Source organism: Hyaloscypha bicolor, assembly GCF_002865645.1.
Source record: "Hyaloscypha bicolor E unplaced genomic scaffold K444scaffold_206, whole genome shotgun sequence".
Lineage (NCBI taxonomy): Eukaryota > Fungi > Ascomycota > Leotiomycetes > Helotiales > Hyaloscyphaceae > Hyaloscypha > Hyaloscypha bicolor.
Window position 1 is genome coordinate 7,366 of NW_020194708.1, and position 14,418 is coordinate 21,783.

At 46.2% G+C, this 14,418-nt stretch overlaps 5 protein-coding genes across 5 annotated transcripts; 3 read left to right on the forward strand and 2 right to left on the reverse strand.

The window, feature by feature from the left end:
• Positions 1-805: 805 nt before the first annotated feature.
• On the reverse strand, positions 806-1,934 carry K444DRAFT_671109 (uncharacterized protein). The gene is made up of 3 exons (XM_024887715.1): positions 1,421-1,934; positions 1,164-1,237; positions 806-1,102 (listed from the first exon to the last, which is right to left on the reverse strand). The coding sequence occupies exons 1-3, from the start codon at positions 1,888-1,890 to the stop codon at positions 978-980; spliced, it is 669 nt and encodes a 222-aa protein (XP_024726010.1). The 5' UTR covers positions 1,891-1,934; the 3' UTR covers positions 806-977.
• Positions 1,935-3,783: 1,849 nt separating this feature from the next.
• On the forward strand, positions 3,784-5,099 carry K444DRAFT_713407 (Clavaminate synthase-like protein; the record flags this gene model as incomplete). The annotated part of the gene is made up of 5 exons (XM_024888296.1): positions 3,784-3,907; positions 3,984-4,214; positions 4,271-4,344; positions 4,399-4,562; positions 4,625-5,099. Coding segments are annotated over 5 exons (1,068 nt in total), but the record flags the coding sequence as incomplete, so codon positions are not given.
• Positions 5,100-5,820: 721 nt separating this feature from the next.
• Positions 5,821-7,069, forward strand: K444DRAFT_301185 (uncharacterized protein). The gene is made up of 2 exons (XM_024871720.1): positions 5,821-6,602; positions 6,650-7,069. The coding sequence occupies exons 1-2, from the start codon at positions 5,933-5,935 to the stop codon at positions 6,973-6,975; spliced, it is 996 nt and encodes a 331-aa protein (XP_024726012.1). The 5' UTR covers positions 5,821-5,932; the 3' UTR covers positions 6,976-7,069.
• Positions 6,827-8,736, forward strand: K444DRAFT_301182 (uncharacterized protein). Its single transcript, XM_024871719.1, has 5 exons — positions 6,827-7,319; positions 7,368-7,479; positions 7,531-7,943; positions 7,993-8,551; positions 8,607-8,736. The coding sequence occupies exons 1-4, from the start codon at positions 6,963-6,965 to the stop codon at positions 8,530-8,532; spliced, it is 1,422 nt and encodes a 473-aa protein (XP_024726013.1). The 5' UTR covers positions 6,827-6,962; the 3' UTR covers positions 8,533-8,551; positions 8,607-8,736.
• Positions 8,737-9,209: 473 nt separating this feature from the next.
• Positions 9,210-10,160, reverse strand: K444DRAFT_638993 (uncharacterized protein; the record flags this gene model as incomplete). Its single annotated transcript, XM_024884325.1, has 4 exons — positions 9,210-9,212; positions 9,242-9,841; positions 9,901-10,052; positions 10,115-10,160. 4 exons carry the CDS (start codon positions 10,158-10,160, stop codon positions 9,210-9,212), a joined length of 801 nt encoding a protein of 266 aa, XP_024726014.1.
• Between the last annotated feature and the right edge of the window lie 4,258 nt (positions 10,161-14,418).

The following is a 14,418-nucleotide window of genomic DNA, read 5'->3' on the forward strand; positions in this document are numbered from 1 at the left end:
ATCTTAAGGAGAAAACAGGGTTTAAAGCCCCTGCTATTTTTCTATTAATCCCCCTTACTAGCTTTCTTAACAAAGGGCTATTGCAAAAAAAAACAGAGTCGCATACCATTCGGGTCTCAAAATCGCACTAGCGGCCGCATTTCTGGTCCGTGCACAAATTGGTATGCGGGTCGCATACCAGCAAAAAATTGTTCGGAATATTTGTTAGGGATCCACGGATGATTATTATAGAGAGGGTGCTCATGAACGCGACTAAAACAGTTAGCATAGACGACCTGTAGAAGGAGTGATATTTGTTGAACAAGCTCAAATCAATCTTCAAAAATCGGTGAAGGAGCTGGATGAGGGATTGGTTTCATGCTTCGCTTTTGAATGTTTGAAATTTCCCTCACATTACTGTTGTGGTAGCTTCTCAATGATATCATATCACGGAAAAGAAGTTTATAACTAGCAAAAAAGTCTCCAACGCCAATTGCCTCTGTCAAATAAATAATGTGCAACATCCAAGTAACAAATTCCGCTACTGGCCTCGGAGGAGGAGGCTTGAGCACGAGTGACAAGATTGCCCTGGGAGTCGGTATCGGTCTTGGCCTTCCCACTCTTGTTATAGGTATACCGGCTTTTATAATAGCAATGCGTGATTTAATGTCAAAAGCGGGTTCAGCGGGAGGTGGTGAGGATTGAGTCAGTTGGACAAGTATTGTGGCATGTGGCGAAAATCAGCAATGCCTAAGCTTGGATATATACATGGGACCTGGTTCCTATAATTTTCAATTTGGTTTTCGACAAGTTCTTGTTATTGGCTACATAATGTTGACGAGAAGCGGTCTTGGGAAGGGCACTAGGTTTAGAACTAGCACAGGGTAATGATGTTTAAGGGAATACTCTCCAGCTGCCTCGTTGCTGCAGGTATCATTTGAAGACGCGGCCACAATTCTGTTCCAAGCCTTCCCCAGACTTCCAACAAATATCCGTCTTCACTTCAACCTTGCCCTGCGATGGCCGCACGGAAAGCACCAAGCCAAAATTGCCACCACGATAGCTGGGATACCGACACCCAAACCAACCCCAATCGCGATTGAATTTGTATCTGTGGTCGAGCCTGTCAGTCTCGTCAGCTCAAAGTATACACAGCAGTTATATGACGAATACTTGTCACTCACTGCTTGATGGTACTGGAGCTGCGGATGAATCCCCACTATTAGTAGGCGATGTTCGTTGTAGAGAGGGCGATGCTCTGCGAGAGAATTGTGTTAATTAGCACGATGCACTCAGATCAAAAAGCGGCTCAAGATAATGTAGCCAAGACACGTTAGGTGTATGTACTAAAATGAAGAAAATGAGTCCCCAAATATTTGCCGCTGAGCAAGGAGCCATGTTATTACTGGAATTCGCTCTGGAGGGATACACAGTCACGTACACAGTTGTAGTAGCTTGCGGATTGTGAGTAGTAGAGGCGGGAACGTTGACAGGGAAGCCTTGGGATGAACAGTAATCGATGTAGATGCTACCCGCGCTCGAGATATCGATAGAGGAGTCTCCGACGGTACAACCACTTTTAACACAGGAGGTAAGAAATGATTCAGCGATTGATTGAAAGTCGGTCCGGCAATAGCAGTTATTGGGAGCAAGGCCGCGAGATCCAAGACCGCACTCGTTGTCATTTACACAACCCAGAGCATCGCCAACCATGTCTTGGAAACAGCCGCCTATTGGGCCGGTGGTGAAACAGGCTTGTGCGCATGGTTTCTGCGAGGAAAAATTGGGAAGGCTGAAGATCGTCTGCGGTAGCGTATCTTGAGCTCGTGTGAGGGAGAGGCAGAAGAGGAGTCCATAAAGCCCAGTAATCAGACGCTGTCTATGGAAATACATTGCTTCCAACGACTTCATCGGAAATTCAAGAAAGATATGCGAGGTGTGGGGTTCGCTGCAAGACAATAGATTTAGATCCATATTAAATCATAATTGCTCCGGATCTAAATCTCCGGGTAGCAATTCTAGGCTTAAGACTGGATGCTTCCATTTCAGCCCCTTTGTTGCAGAACTCAGCTGAAGGGTGTGGTGGACTGGTCGTCAACGCAAAGGTTTCAGCCCTGATTTTCGGCTCTTACCTGCAATGGGGTTTGTCTTGCAAGATGTGGAACCACGACAAGAATCTGATTCGTAAGCACGTGCTTGGTGAGAGATGTTTGGTTTTTGAGGCGGTTGTATCAGTAGCCCACGTGGCAGTTCGTCCCCTGCCTAAATTTTGTGGGGTTACACAGACCGGGAAAGTGCGAACCCAGGAGTGTGCCGAGCTGCACAGTTCTCTAGGAGTGAAGCAGGCTTTTAATAGCTCGCGTCTGGACTACTGTCTTGCTATAGTTGTCAGCGGCTGGTTCTGGTAGTGCAGATCCATTGAGACATTCCCTCGAATTAGTCCTGCCGTAATGGCCACGGTACGCAGCCTGGTAATACGCAAGGAATAGATCTTTTATTCTTATGCTTTCCGGCTTAATGGAGCATGCCAAAGTTGATTATTGCGAGCGGTTGCCCGCACAGGGTGGAGATCAGAAAGGAGTCTGCTAGACATGAAATCTCTGCGCCTAACGTCTTCGCATAAGATTAGCTAGTCTATTTATGGATAAGATCATTCTTAATTGTTGCATATCATTTATAATCGATTAAAGGTGGTCTAATGCTTACTAGCCCAACCGACGGCACTTCCCCATCCAATAAACTACACTTTCCCCTGTGACTGCCTCCTTGTCGCAACCAAAACTTGAAATGTATTAGTAGAGCTTGGAAGAATATAGTATTAATGGGGAGGATGCCTCCTATAAATTTTGCGACTTATAACAAAAAGCTTTCTCGAAGCTTACTTATAATCCCTTGGCTATTTACGGGGGAAGCGTATAAAGCATAGTATACGTTGTGAGTATCTCCCTATAAATCCATCTCTAATATAAGTCTATTCCCGATATATAACTACAGAAAGCTACCGTAAAAATTGCAGTATCGCGGAAAGTTGCGCTACCGCATAAAGTGCTGCGGTAGCTAGAATTACAGTATCGCAAATCGGGACTAGAAAGCGTGCACAAATCGAAAGCTGCGGTGCTATACGGTCGCGGTACCGCAAATCAAGACTAGAAAGCGTACGCAATATCGAAAGCTGGCGCTACCGCGGAAAGTTGCGCCTATATTACTATATAGCAGAAAGCTGCGCTGCCGCTAGTTTCTTTATGAACTGGCATAACGGTTCTCATGTCTTTATATATTTAACTAATCCAAGTGCAATGAAATCATGTGACCAAAGGCTCCAAATTTGAGAAAGGGCTCCAACCAGTTACGTGAAGCAAAAACTTTAATGCCCGCCTGGCTGTGAAAGTGGTAAAGGATTGTTGTGCTTAGTGGTGGTTATGTAATTCCGCCGGTATCTAAGTGATTGCTATAATCGCTTTCGCAAACTGGGGTTGGACAGTTGTCTACCCATATCCGGCCAAAACCACGTAGCCGTACTAGGCTCTTCTTACACTCTCTTGAACGCCACCGCTTCAATCCGTCTTCATCTTTCTCAAAATGCCATCCCAGCAGCTCTCTTCCGGAGAAAATGCAGGTATAACAGCTAAATTAGAGAACGTGGAGCTGCAGGAAGATGTGGATCCGGCCCAGCACTCTCCACTCTATCCCAGCCTCGTCAGAATTGGGTACGTCCCAGATCTTGAATTGCACCAGGCTCGTCTGCAGTCTTCCAGAAGGCGTCTGCAAGCAAGTGGGGGTGTCGGTACTCTACCTAAAGGGTAGCCCCAAGCCCTTCATGGACCACTAGTCTGGAGTGGATTGGAATTGCAAACGAGCAATGAGTGGGTCTGCAGTTTCTCCGAACTGGACATCAAAGAAATACGCCCAGGTCTAGAATATTGTAAATGTGAGTTGAGTCTTGTTCCAGTCCCTGCCACACCTCACCAAGACCGTGGCCCGAAACTGACAAGCCGTTGTGGTAGGTCTGAAGCTTGATCTTTCCCAGGTCAAAAAGGAGACCTTTCCACTTCCTCACCTAGGAAAGGTTCTTCAGGATCTAAGCTTGAAACTTCATAGCGGTCGAGGTTTCTTCATCCTAAGGGGGCTCGATCCAAGAGATTTCACTCGAGAGGAGAACGTCATTTTGTACCTAGGTATATCAAGCTATATTGCAGAGCAGAGAGGCAGACAAAGCCATGACGGAAGCTTGATTAGTAGGCCCCACTTGCTCTCATTAGCATCTGTAACACTGACATTCTTTCTACCATAGCGCATATTACCGATGCGGTTCTCTCCAACACACCAAGACAAGCACGCCCGTCTCTATACTCCAATGTTGCCCAGGTATGTGGTTTAGCAATCAATAAATCAAAAACATCCCATAGCTGACAACAAAAGCCTTACCACAACGACATTGCACCTGATATACTGGCACTGTACTGTCTCAACTCTGCCATATCTGGTGGTAAAAGCTGCATATCATCGTCCTGGAGAGTTTACAATGAGCTTGCTGCAACGCGACCAGATATTCTTCGTATAATGTCAGAGAACAACTGGAACACGTGAGTCATTCTCGGAATTTTAATCAAATGCCCATGAACGACACTGACTTGAGTCTAAATAGTTCCGGTGGCTATACTTTCCTGAAGAATCATGCTCTTCTCTATAACAACAGCGAAGGAAGACCTATCTTGAACTTTTCCCGCCGGACTTTAACGAGCAACGACAACTTTCCTCGTACTAGAGGGTCTCACCTCTATGAACCTCTCATAGAAGCCCAAGCAGAAGCCATTGATGCTATACATTTCACCGTCGTGAAGCACGGGTTGGAGATCAACTTGTTGCCGGGGGACATGTGCTTCATCAACAACCTTGCACTGATGCACGGTCGTAACGCTTTCGAGGACAGCGATGAGTCGAAGAGGTACTTCTTGAGACTGTGGCTGAGAGATCCTGAAAACGCTTGGGAGATTCCAGAGGGACTGCGAAAGGTTCACGACCTCGTTTTCGAGCCACAACCCGACATTGAGGACCACTGGGACATTGACCCATATAGTGTCCCGGGGCATCAATTACAACCCTCCACTAATTGTGGGTGATGTTGAACGAGAGAATTCTTTGGGGTTCATGAGACTGCTGCACGATTTGTCGAGTTTTCCTACGCAAGTTTCACCACGATAACAAATTTCTTTTGTGAATTCTCCTATTATCAGCGTAGTGGTTTCCTTGCCAAATTGGCTTTGTTTGGGACAACGTGGTAGGAGTTGATGGAGCGTAGGTATCCAGATGTATCGCGTAGAGGTTTTAGTAGCCACTTTTGTTCGTTTCTGATTAGTTGAATGCGGGTCTAGCTGCTTCTGTGAATTATCTCTCTCATCCATAACTACGACCAATACTTGACCAAATTGCGTTTTTCTCGTGCTTGCTGGTTATAGCCTCATCCTTTGATCAAATCCCTAATACACGCGTGGTTCGGCGTCTCATAAGCTCATCAGCCCGCTAATGTGATGCATAAATCTACCAAACTAGATCGAGCCACGTCTCCAGAACTCAAGGAGGTGGTGCACACAATCGCACCAATCTCAGGTTTCCGGTCAATAACCAGATGTAAGGCTGCCTAATTTTCCTACACGGTGTAGGGGTACAGCTTGTGTTACACGACTAGGCAGTGAGAAACTGATGGGCAGTTGGATACATCGCTGGGCAGTGTATGTGGCTGAGATATGCTGCAGCCCTTCTAACACCATTTTACAGGGGTATCCCCTGAATACCATTTAATTGTGAAACCGGTCAACGAGATTTGCCTTGACCGGATCCAAGAGCCAAATCGATATAAGCATTTAGACATCGTGTTTAAACTGTGAATTGAGCAGAACACAACTCACCAGGCAGAACACATTGTTCGGCAGTAGTCTGAGATCTACTTGCCCAAATGGCTTCTCAAAAGCCAACTGATCACTTCAATATGCACAACGGATCCTCGTTGCACGCCGGAGCTCCTCAGCCTTATGATCCTTATCTTCGTGAACCGTACAACAGCAGTAGCACACAAATTCCCGAACACTATATGAATGGACACCACGAAAACAAGGGAGATTCGGAAGGCGTTCATGAACAGATTTCAACTATTGCCACTTTGGAGGGTGGTTCCCTATTCCAAGGTCTTCATGGATGGGACGATGGCTGCGGAGTCGGCGGATTTTCAAGTCACAACCCCGACCCTGGTGATAAACGGAACCACGGCAACGCTTTTGGAGAATGGGAAAGACTGTTTCCTGAACTTGGATTCTGGGGCGAAACTAATGATGCAGTGCCAGTATTAGGGGATGAATTCACGGTCAGTGCAGTGCTTACAGGGAATGGTTTCAAGCCCACTGTGGAGTCCTGGCAAATGCCCATCTCAACCAACGTAGGAAAGGCCAACTTCCACTCGTACCCCCACATTCTCTTGGATACAGAGGAAAGTCGTGGAGTAATGGAGGAAACCGAGTCCCCGAATCTATCGGAGAGGAAAGCATCGCTATTCGCGCAAAGTCCTACGGCTTTCCGCCTGTTCGACCAGTCTTCTCTCCCAGCTCCTCCCAATAGCGACTCCAATGGCAGTATGTTGCTTCCATTTTACTAATGGTTTATTGCTGATTTTGGCTAGGGCTACTGGAACATGGTGTTAGCAACAAACAAGATAGCATTCTGTTCCACCCTCCAGATTACCAACACCTGACTTCGTCAGTTTCAAAAGCTCCAACTGTTGGCAAAAGCTATATTTCTTCTAGCAATGAATCGACGGATTGTGGCCTTCAACTCGACTGCTTCGATGATTCCTTTACGGTTCTACCTCCGCAAATGTTTGAGACAACTCACATCCCTCATGATGCAACCGTACCTTCAACACAGGACTCACAATCTTCCTACCTTTGCCTCACAGGATTGTTGCAGTATCTTGCGAACATTCTTATTCAGGAATGTCTTCTATGATACCTGGACAGCCTTCCCTTCTTTCGGACACTTTACAATATGGGACGTCCCATAATGCCGAAAGTTCACAACTCTACCAGTCTCCGGGAGAGATTACGAGAAAAAACGAAAATGAATTATGTCTCAAATCAACAGCCACCGAGGAAGAAGATCAAGCTTCAGAACCAACAAATTGGCAGCACATATCATCAACAGAAGTGAAACCACACGAAGAATTCAAGGATGTCAAGCAAAAGCGTAAATCTGGTCGTCGACACGGTCGGTTGAAGCCAGAGATTGCTAAGCATGCTCGGGAGATGAGACATCTCAGGGCTTGTCTTCCTTGTGTAATAATGAAAATAACCGTGGGTTGGTACCGGAAGTTTGGATTTGTTCAAGACTAACCGTACCAGTGCAGCCCTGGTGACATCTGCAAGCGTTGCAACGCACTGGCCACACAGTCTTTAAGCAAAAGAATTTGCACTCGGGCTCGCCTGGAGGATTTCAGTGATCTTCTTTTCCCTGGTGAGCAGCCGTATAATACTACCGTCCGTGTCCTTTGCTCATATCTAGCAGTGCTCTTTGTCTCGCATCTTCGGCCCAAGTCTGTGGGCCAATTGTCTTCTGAGGTTAGTCTAGGGTTTGTGGGAACCGACATTGAGGTAGGCCTTACCTGTGGCTCTCAGCATATCCCTATAAACCTTGCCGTATCGGAGTTTGCTCCCAAAAGCCACCAAGCTATACCTGTCGCAACCATTAGCGACAAATCGTTCAATGGAGAACCGTTATTCGAGTACCAGAGTCCGCCTCCTATCGCGTTCAACAAGTCCGAAACCGATCTACTTGAAAGATGTCGAAATCATGTCAAATTTGTGGTCAAACGAGAGCGAACTTCACAAGCTCCCATCGCTGAGCTAAGTCATAAGATAAGGAGGCTGATCCTGAAAGCTATTACCCGCTGCCTTGGATCTGTGCGTCCTTCGAAAACTGTAAGTGAAATCCTATTACAGGATTTGAAAAGTACTAAGCGAGTGCTAGACTGCAACTTTGGAGAAAGCAATGATGCTTCACGCTACCTACATTTTAATGGCAACAACATTGACGATAACCGAGTCCTCAAAGAGACATTTGAGCGGTCATATTCGGAAGCTAACCATGATCGACTATGACTCAAATATAGCCTCTAGGCTTCTAAACAGACAGATCAAATCTGCCATGCATGCTTTGCGCCAACAACTAATGAGAGAAGTTCTCGAAGATTTAGAAAAGGAGCTTAAAACCAGATCTAAAGCGGCATGGGCGTCATGTTTTTGTGTTGCTCTGATACTATGCATGTGCATTGAAGAGGCACAGATTGCAATGGACGCCTTTGCGATGCATACTCGGGTCATTGGCGCGGAGCAGGATGTCCCATCATCCCAAGCCACTATCGAATCTCTTGTCGCAAGCTGGACGATCTCCTTTATAACCACCTTCTCGAACTTTTCCACGGAATTTACAGGACCCATCAAACCCCAAAGGCACACAACAGTGCTCGTGTTTATAACCCTATCAGAGATGGACCTGAAATCGATGTGAAAGGGGGTCTTGACCAAGAGTCTGCAGATCTGGTCGTCGACGTCCGTCAAATCATTGCTAATCATGGTGAGTAGAACTAGCACCTACTACTGAAAATACCCTTATCTGACTGATCTTAGAAGAAGAAATCGTTGAAAGAGCTACGAAGCCGTCATTTGGGGATGACCACGAGAGCTTAGCCCGGCATATGGCATTCCGCGATGGAAACTCGGCAAGACTTGTATCTGCGTTTCTCGGATCATTCTGTTCCCTGCGGTCTCCAAAATAATATACAACTGTCCTCGCAATATCTCTCTACTATCATGAGCACAAAATTGGCTGAGATGGTTGGTGTTCTATAGGTCGTGCGGAATTCAGAATAGCTCTGTGTCACGGCCTGGACAAGCTGTGGAAGTGGAATGTGGGTGTGTTTGTGTAAATATGTAAGAATGATGGAGCCCTAATGGCGGTGAAGAAGCTATATATATGCCTGTGCACAGCACGTGACACCCTGAACGGGCCGACGAAGACCTAATAGTGAAGAAGTCGCAAAGAACCACTTGTTTCCACATGTCCTACTTGACCCTCGTGAGTTATTATTGATTTTGTAAAATAAAAATAAAAATGTAGATCTTTGGAAGACCAGGCTCGAGTAACACTGGTGTCGGTGGGAAGCAAAAGTCATTGTGGAGCAAGGCTTACTATTATATATCATAATACTATTGCTTACGCGTATTGATGAGTATCTGGATGTGCCGTTGGGTGGGGGGTAACATTTTAGTCTCACATGGCCATTTTCGCGTAGATTTTGCTCCGGAGTTTCAATTTGCTCTTTGACAGCGGTAAGGATGTCGGTAGGAGTAGAAAGTTTAACAGAGTACTGGTGGGCAAGAAACAATTTCGAGCGACCAAGCTCCTTGACTTCTGTGTTGTTCAAAGCTGCAATGGCACGCGAGGCAGTCTCTCTGCTTTCAAACTTGGCCGCAGCTTTGCCTCGATAAGTTCCATCCGTTGGAATGACTGTCCATGATTCCATGCCTTGTTCCGAGAGATATTTAACGACAGATTCGGATCGAGATTCTGGGTAGGAATGAGAGGGTGGTCCAAGGGTGAAGTATGAAGGCGATGGAAGTCCCGTAATAGTATCAAATTGGTCCTGATCAGTTTCGCTTTGCAAGTTTCTCACTTGAACTGAGCAACTGAGCGGTCCACGAAGCGTTGCTCCATTAGCAAATGACAGTTGGCATTTGCAATGGATTTGTTGCTGTAGTTCCTTGGCTGGATCTGACTTGGATTGGGAGAATACTGAGCTCTCCATGACCAAGCTTTCCTAGAATTTGGTTTGACTTCTATCCTAAGTTTGGCGAATTGTGGGTCCTCTATCCTAACTTGCGTAATGATTCCATCAGCCAGGGTCTTCATCATTATAGACTCAGGGGCCACGTGAAAGACCATGCCAAAAAGTATATCTTTCAAGGCGGCGACGGTGCAGCCAACTGGATGGTTGGTGATGATAACGGCGGATTCCTTTCTAAATGAATCTGAATACCATCGGCTAGCCTCTCTCTTCCCCCTTTCACACTCGCACAATCACAATACTCACATTTCGCAATCTCCACCGCGTTGCTCATTAACAATACTGCCGCCATGCGAATATGGCAACTCACAAAGATATCGTGTCAAACAGTAGAAAATTTCTGAACTTCTCCATTCGCACCACCAAAATCACCAATCAACTGAAAGGACCGACGCATCCAAGCTCGTCAACTGCCCCTTCAATGCTCCCGACGTCGGCGATTGAAGCTTATGGGTGAACAAGGGCATAACCAAGCGCAGATCATTACCACGAGGGTAGGAACTCCAACTCCGAGACCAATAGCCAATGCAATGATATCCCCGGTTGGCAGTCTATTAGACCCTCCTCCCAGTGTTGCAGTCGGGGAAGCAGGGCCAGGGTTCGTTGGAGGAGTGGTTGAAGTTTCTAAATTGCTATTAGTTGATAAACTAACTCGAAAAGTCGTCCATTCTTACGGGTACGAGTTGTAAGTGCATGAATATAAGTGTTCCCGGTTGTAGCCTGGACGCAAGTTGCAGCGAGTGTCGAGCTCGTCGAGGCTAGGTCGGGATATATCGTGTTGAATACACAATTCCCCAATGTAGAACTAAGAATCGCGTTGATAATTAGCAGTTTGAAAGCTTGAACCAGCTTTGGTTTGGAATTGTAACTCACCAGTCCCAAGTCGTCGAAGTGCCAATAGCTATCTGACCGGAACACGCTGTAATGAAATCTGCACTAGCGGTCTGTGCGAAGCCTAGAACTTCCGTTGTGCTCACTGCCCAGCAACCTCCATATACCGCGTCCTGGAATGTTTCGATTAGCATTGTTGGGGCAATGGTGTCGCATGACTTCGCGCTCCCTTTGTTGCATCAGCAGATTTCTTGATCTGGAGAGGATTGTTTAGTCACATTGTGTCTGTGTCCCGCTCAACGCCACTGACGTATATCCATAGAGATGCGGGTTTGCTGTATCGTAGTCTCGTTGATCGACTCGATGAACTGTGAGGGGCGCTGCTGTGACTTGAGCCCATGGGACGTACTGGTCATTGCTGGTAACAACTTCGAACACGAAGAGAAGTGCTATCAGCAGAGAAGACGCCATCTTTCAGTTCCTAACATCGGGCAAGGCTGATGTCACTGTGCGGTTGCACGTCCGCAAGGCTAAGAAGCACCTGTGTTGCCGGAAGACTTTTTTGATCGGTGGAGTGCACAAGAGCAACTTACTGTTTCATGTGATTGTCGTAGCCTCGAAATAGTTGCAAAGAGCAGAACGAAACAGAGATATGGGTTTTGAACAGAATGCAAAGATAGCAGATAGCCGACCGGATTTGCTTTTTGTTGCGGCCCGCCGGGCGTTGTTTGGGCTTTCCGATTTCACCTCCATAAGGCTGAAAGTGGCTTGATTTTGGGGATGGCACAGTGCCTGCCTATGCATTTCTCATCGAGGTGCGCTCTTCCCAAAACCTAGAGAAACAAAAGATGACTCATATTTACAATCTGGCAGACTTTTATAGGATTAGAAATATTATTTCTATTAGAAACACGGCTATAATCAAACCAGACCCACCGAATTAAATTAATTTATTAAAGATATAAGTGCTTTACTTTAACCTCGCTCTTAAACTTCAAAAAAAGCCGCCTGGCCTAATTCGTCTTATCCATTGACCTGTTTCCGCGGCCAAAGCCCATTTGCAGAAGCATTTCTCAATTTACATACCGGTACATCTCAGACCAGCTCCAAAAAACGAATCTCGAGGCTGGTTCAATCGAGTGGCTAAACTCACAACCCTCTCCATTCACCCAAAACTTGCATCCTAAACCTCGTAAGCCTCACTGATATTTTCTACTGCAAAAACTCCTTCCGAGCCGGCATTTAGACACATCTTCAATCCACGGCTACCTTCTGCACCGATCCCTCTCCCCTACCCACCAGCACCCTATCCGCATATTACTCCAGAGCCTTCTAGATAACTTTCTATATATATTGCCGAAAATCTCGCTTGTACGAAGATTGCGGCATAAAGTGACGGGATTACAGGGCATTTACGCTCGCGTAGGGGTCTTAGCGGACTCCAGGGTGTGGTTTAAGGGACTACACCCGCTATAAGCATTGTAACTCCAGGCCTGAACCCCTAAAACAAGGGCTGTGAGACATTTGCAAGGGGTTTGAAGATCTTCAGGGGTTATGGTGTTGCTGGCGGAGCAACTATAGCGCTCGGACGCTGTGAGAGAGCTATTATAGGACCCTTTAGCGACTCTGCCCCTGTAAGCACAGGGGACATGCCTTCTAAAGGTGTGGTACCCCTTGTTTATAGTTTATAGCGTGCTTACAGGAGAGTAGCCTGGAAATATAGGGGGCTTCAGTGGGTGAGTGTGGTAGAAAGTGGCCTGAAAATGGACTTGCAGTACGAATGCCCTGTAATCCCGTCACTTTATGCCGCAATCTTCGTACATAGTATCTACCTGGATATAATCCTCTTCCTCTATGAGTTATTAAGCAACTTCCCAGTCCGTTCCTCTGTATGGTTCAAACGAAATGAATGTCCCTATATGACGATAGATTCCTCGTTCGCTAGGGACTTTGTCTAAGAGAAGGCTTTCAACATATATATGGTTCTCTTGAGTAGCCTGAAGGTGTTTCCAAGCCCCCATAATAGGCATACTATAGCAGAACTCTCAGGAAGAGGATGGATATCAAAATGAGACTCGCCAGATAATCTAAACTCATGTATAAGAGTTTTATACATCTGGTTCTTTCCTTTGATAATTGACAAACTAGTATTCGGGGAAACTTGTATTAATATTAACCCTCTCCTAAAGGTTATAGAACCAGTAGCAACCTGTCCAAAGACATCGTTAACGTGATCGATGCTGATGTCTAAGACTTGTGTCAAGTCTACAATGTCCTTTATTGTCTTGGATAGCTTGCGGAATCTTTTGAATTTTGGGTAAATCAATGGATAGTGGAGGGAAATTTGCCCATTGACGGCAGCCCAGGACCAAGAGGGAGCGCGATATTGTGATGGGTACGATGGCGTGGAATGACCGGCCTGTGCTTTGGTTTTCCACAATAGATTCCAGGGTAATTCGGTCTCCCATAAACCGGCAATATATGGGCTGTTAATGAAAGAATGCTTGACTCGAGCAAGACCCGAAATAGCTATCAAGGTATCTTCATCGCGAGCCAGGACGCATTTGGAGTAGCTTTTGACGATTTGATCCCAACTCATATCTACCACACCATCGAATCGCCCACTATAGCTATTGATTCCTTCAAACTGCCGTTCTTCGTGGTATCCCCAAATTATTTGAGTTTTGCAAAAGTGTAGTGTCCTCGGGGCGAGAATTCTCTCCCGGAAAACCTATGCCCGTTGATGCAGAGGCGCCGACTGGACACACCTTTGCCAAACCTCCTCGATCTCTTTCATAAACTCATAGATATGACCAGGCAGTCCGTGGGGTGGCTTCGTAATCGTTCGAGATACGTGTATAGGGTCTCGTTGAGAAAAACAGCCTGAACGACCATTGGAGCCATGCGCCGTAGCAATGTTCGGTATAGAGAATGCATATACGCTTCTCATGAGAGCCGTCTCCTTTCTCCAATCCTCTCCATCATCTTGGATAATGCAGAGGCTTTCAATCCATAGGTACCGGCAATGAAACCATTTTTGTGTGATTATGATCACATCTTTGAAGGTTTGTGGGCGGGCGTCTAAAGGTATATCTTGCAGGAAAGCAGATAAACCATGTTTTTCAAGTCTAAGTGTAGTCGCCTTGCCCCAGCAGTGACTTAAAGTCATGTATTTTGTCCCGGAGGGTAATGTGGGTGCGGAGCAGAGGCGCAGCGCTGACGTTGTTTCCAAGTAAAGTAAACGGCTTGGTAGTCGTCGCCGGATCAAGCCCCCACGAACAAACTTGATTTTGGAGGACTGCGGTTGGTTAGTCGCAAGAGTTCTGCCATAGCGTAAGTGATTACTCTGGCAATCCCGGAACCAAGTTCTTGCAAGCACCATACATGCATTAAAATCAGTTGTGTCAGTGATTATTTTGGTGTTATTGTCATGAATAATGCCGCTTATAACTTCCTCGTCACTTTCAAGTTCTTCATCTTGTAGTCCTAGTTCTGAAGCCGAGTCTGCAATTTCTGCGTTAGTACGAGTAAGCTATGTTGAACTAGCTAAAGCTAGGGTCACATGCTTGCAATGTAAACCAAGTAAAACGTACTGAATTGACTGCTGTTCTACAGTGGTAAGTAGCCCGTATATATAGCCCTGAACCCCCTAAGTCACATGCACTAAACCCCTAAACCAGAGAGCCTTATACTAAACCATTCAACCTCAGCTGAACTGA

What these genes read in the sequence shown, in the direction of transcription:
- K444DRAFT_301185 (XM_024871720.1), top strand. Translation starts at nt 5,933, where the DNA reads ATGGCTTCTCAAAAGCCAACTGATCACTTCAATATGCACAACGGATCC. An exon ending in CAATAGCGACTCCAATGGCA is followed by an intron (nt 6,603 to 6,649) that starts GTATGTTGCTTC and finishes GATTTTGGCTAG; the next exon opens with GGCTACTGGAACATGGTGTT.
- K444DRAFT_671109 (XM_024887715.1), bottom strand. Translation starts at nt 1,890, where the DNA reads ATGAAGTCGTTGGAAGCAATGTATTTCCATAGACAGCGTCTGATTACT. An exon ending in CCGCAAGCTACTACAACTGT is followed by an intron (nt 1,238 to 1,420) that starts GTACGTGACTGT and finishes ATTCTCTCGCAG; the next exon opens with AGCATCGCCCTCTCTACAAC. An exon ending in AGCTCCAGTACCATCAAGCA is followed by an intron (nt 1,103 to 1,163) that starts GTGAGTGACAAG and finishes CGAGACTGACAG; the next exon opens with GCTCGACCACAGATACAAAT.
- K444DRAFT_301182 (XM_024871719.1), top strand. Translation starts at nt 6,963, where the DNA reads ATGTCTTCTATGATACCTGGACAGCCTTCCCTTCTTTCGGACACTTTA. An exon ending in GTGTAATAATGAAAATAACC is followed by an intron (nt 7,320 to 7,367) that starts GTGGGTTGGTAC and finishes TAACCGTACCAG; the next exon opens with TGCAGCCCTGGTGACATCTG. An exon ending in CAGTGATCTTCTTTTCCCTG is followed by an intron (nt 7,480 to 7,530) that starts GTGAGCAGCCGT and finishes CATATCTAGCAG; the next exon opens with TGCTCTTTGTCTCGCATCTT.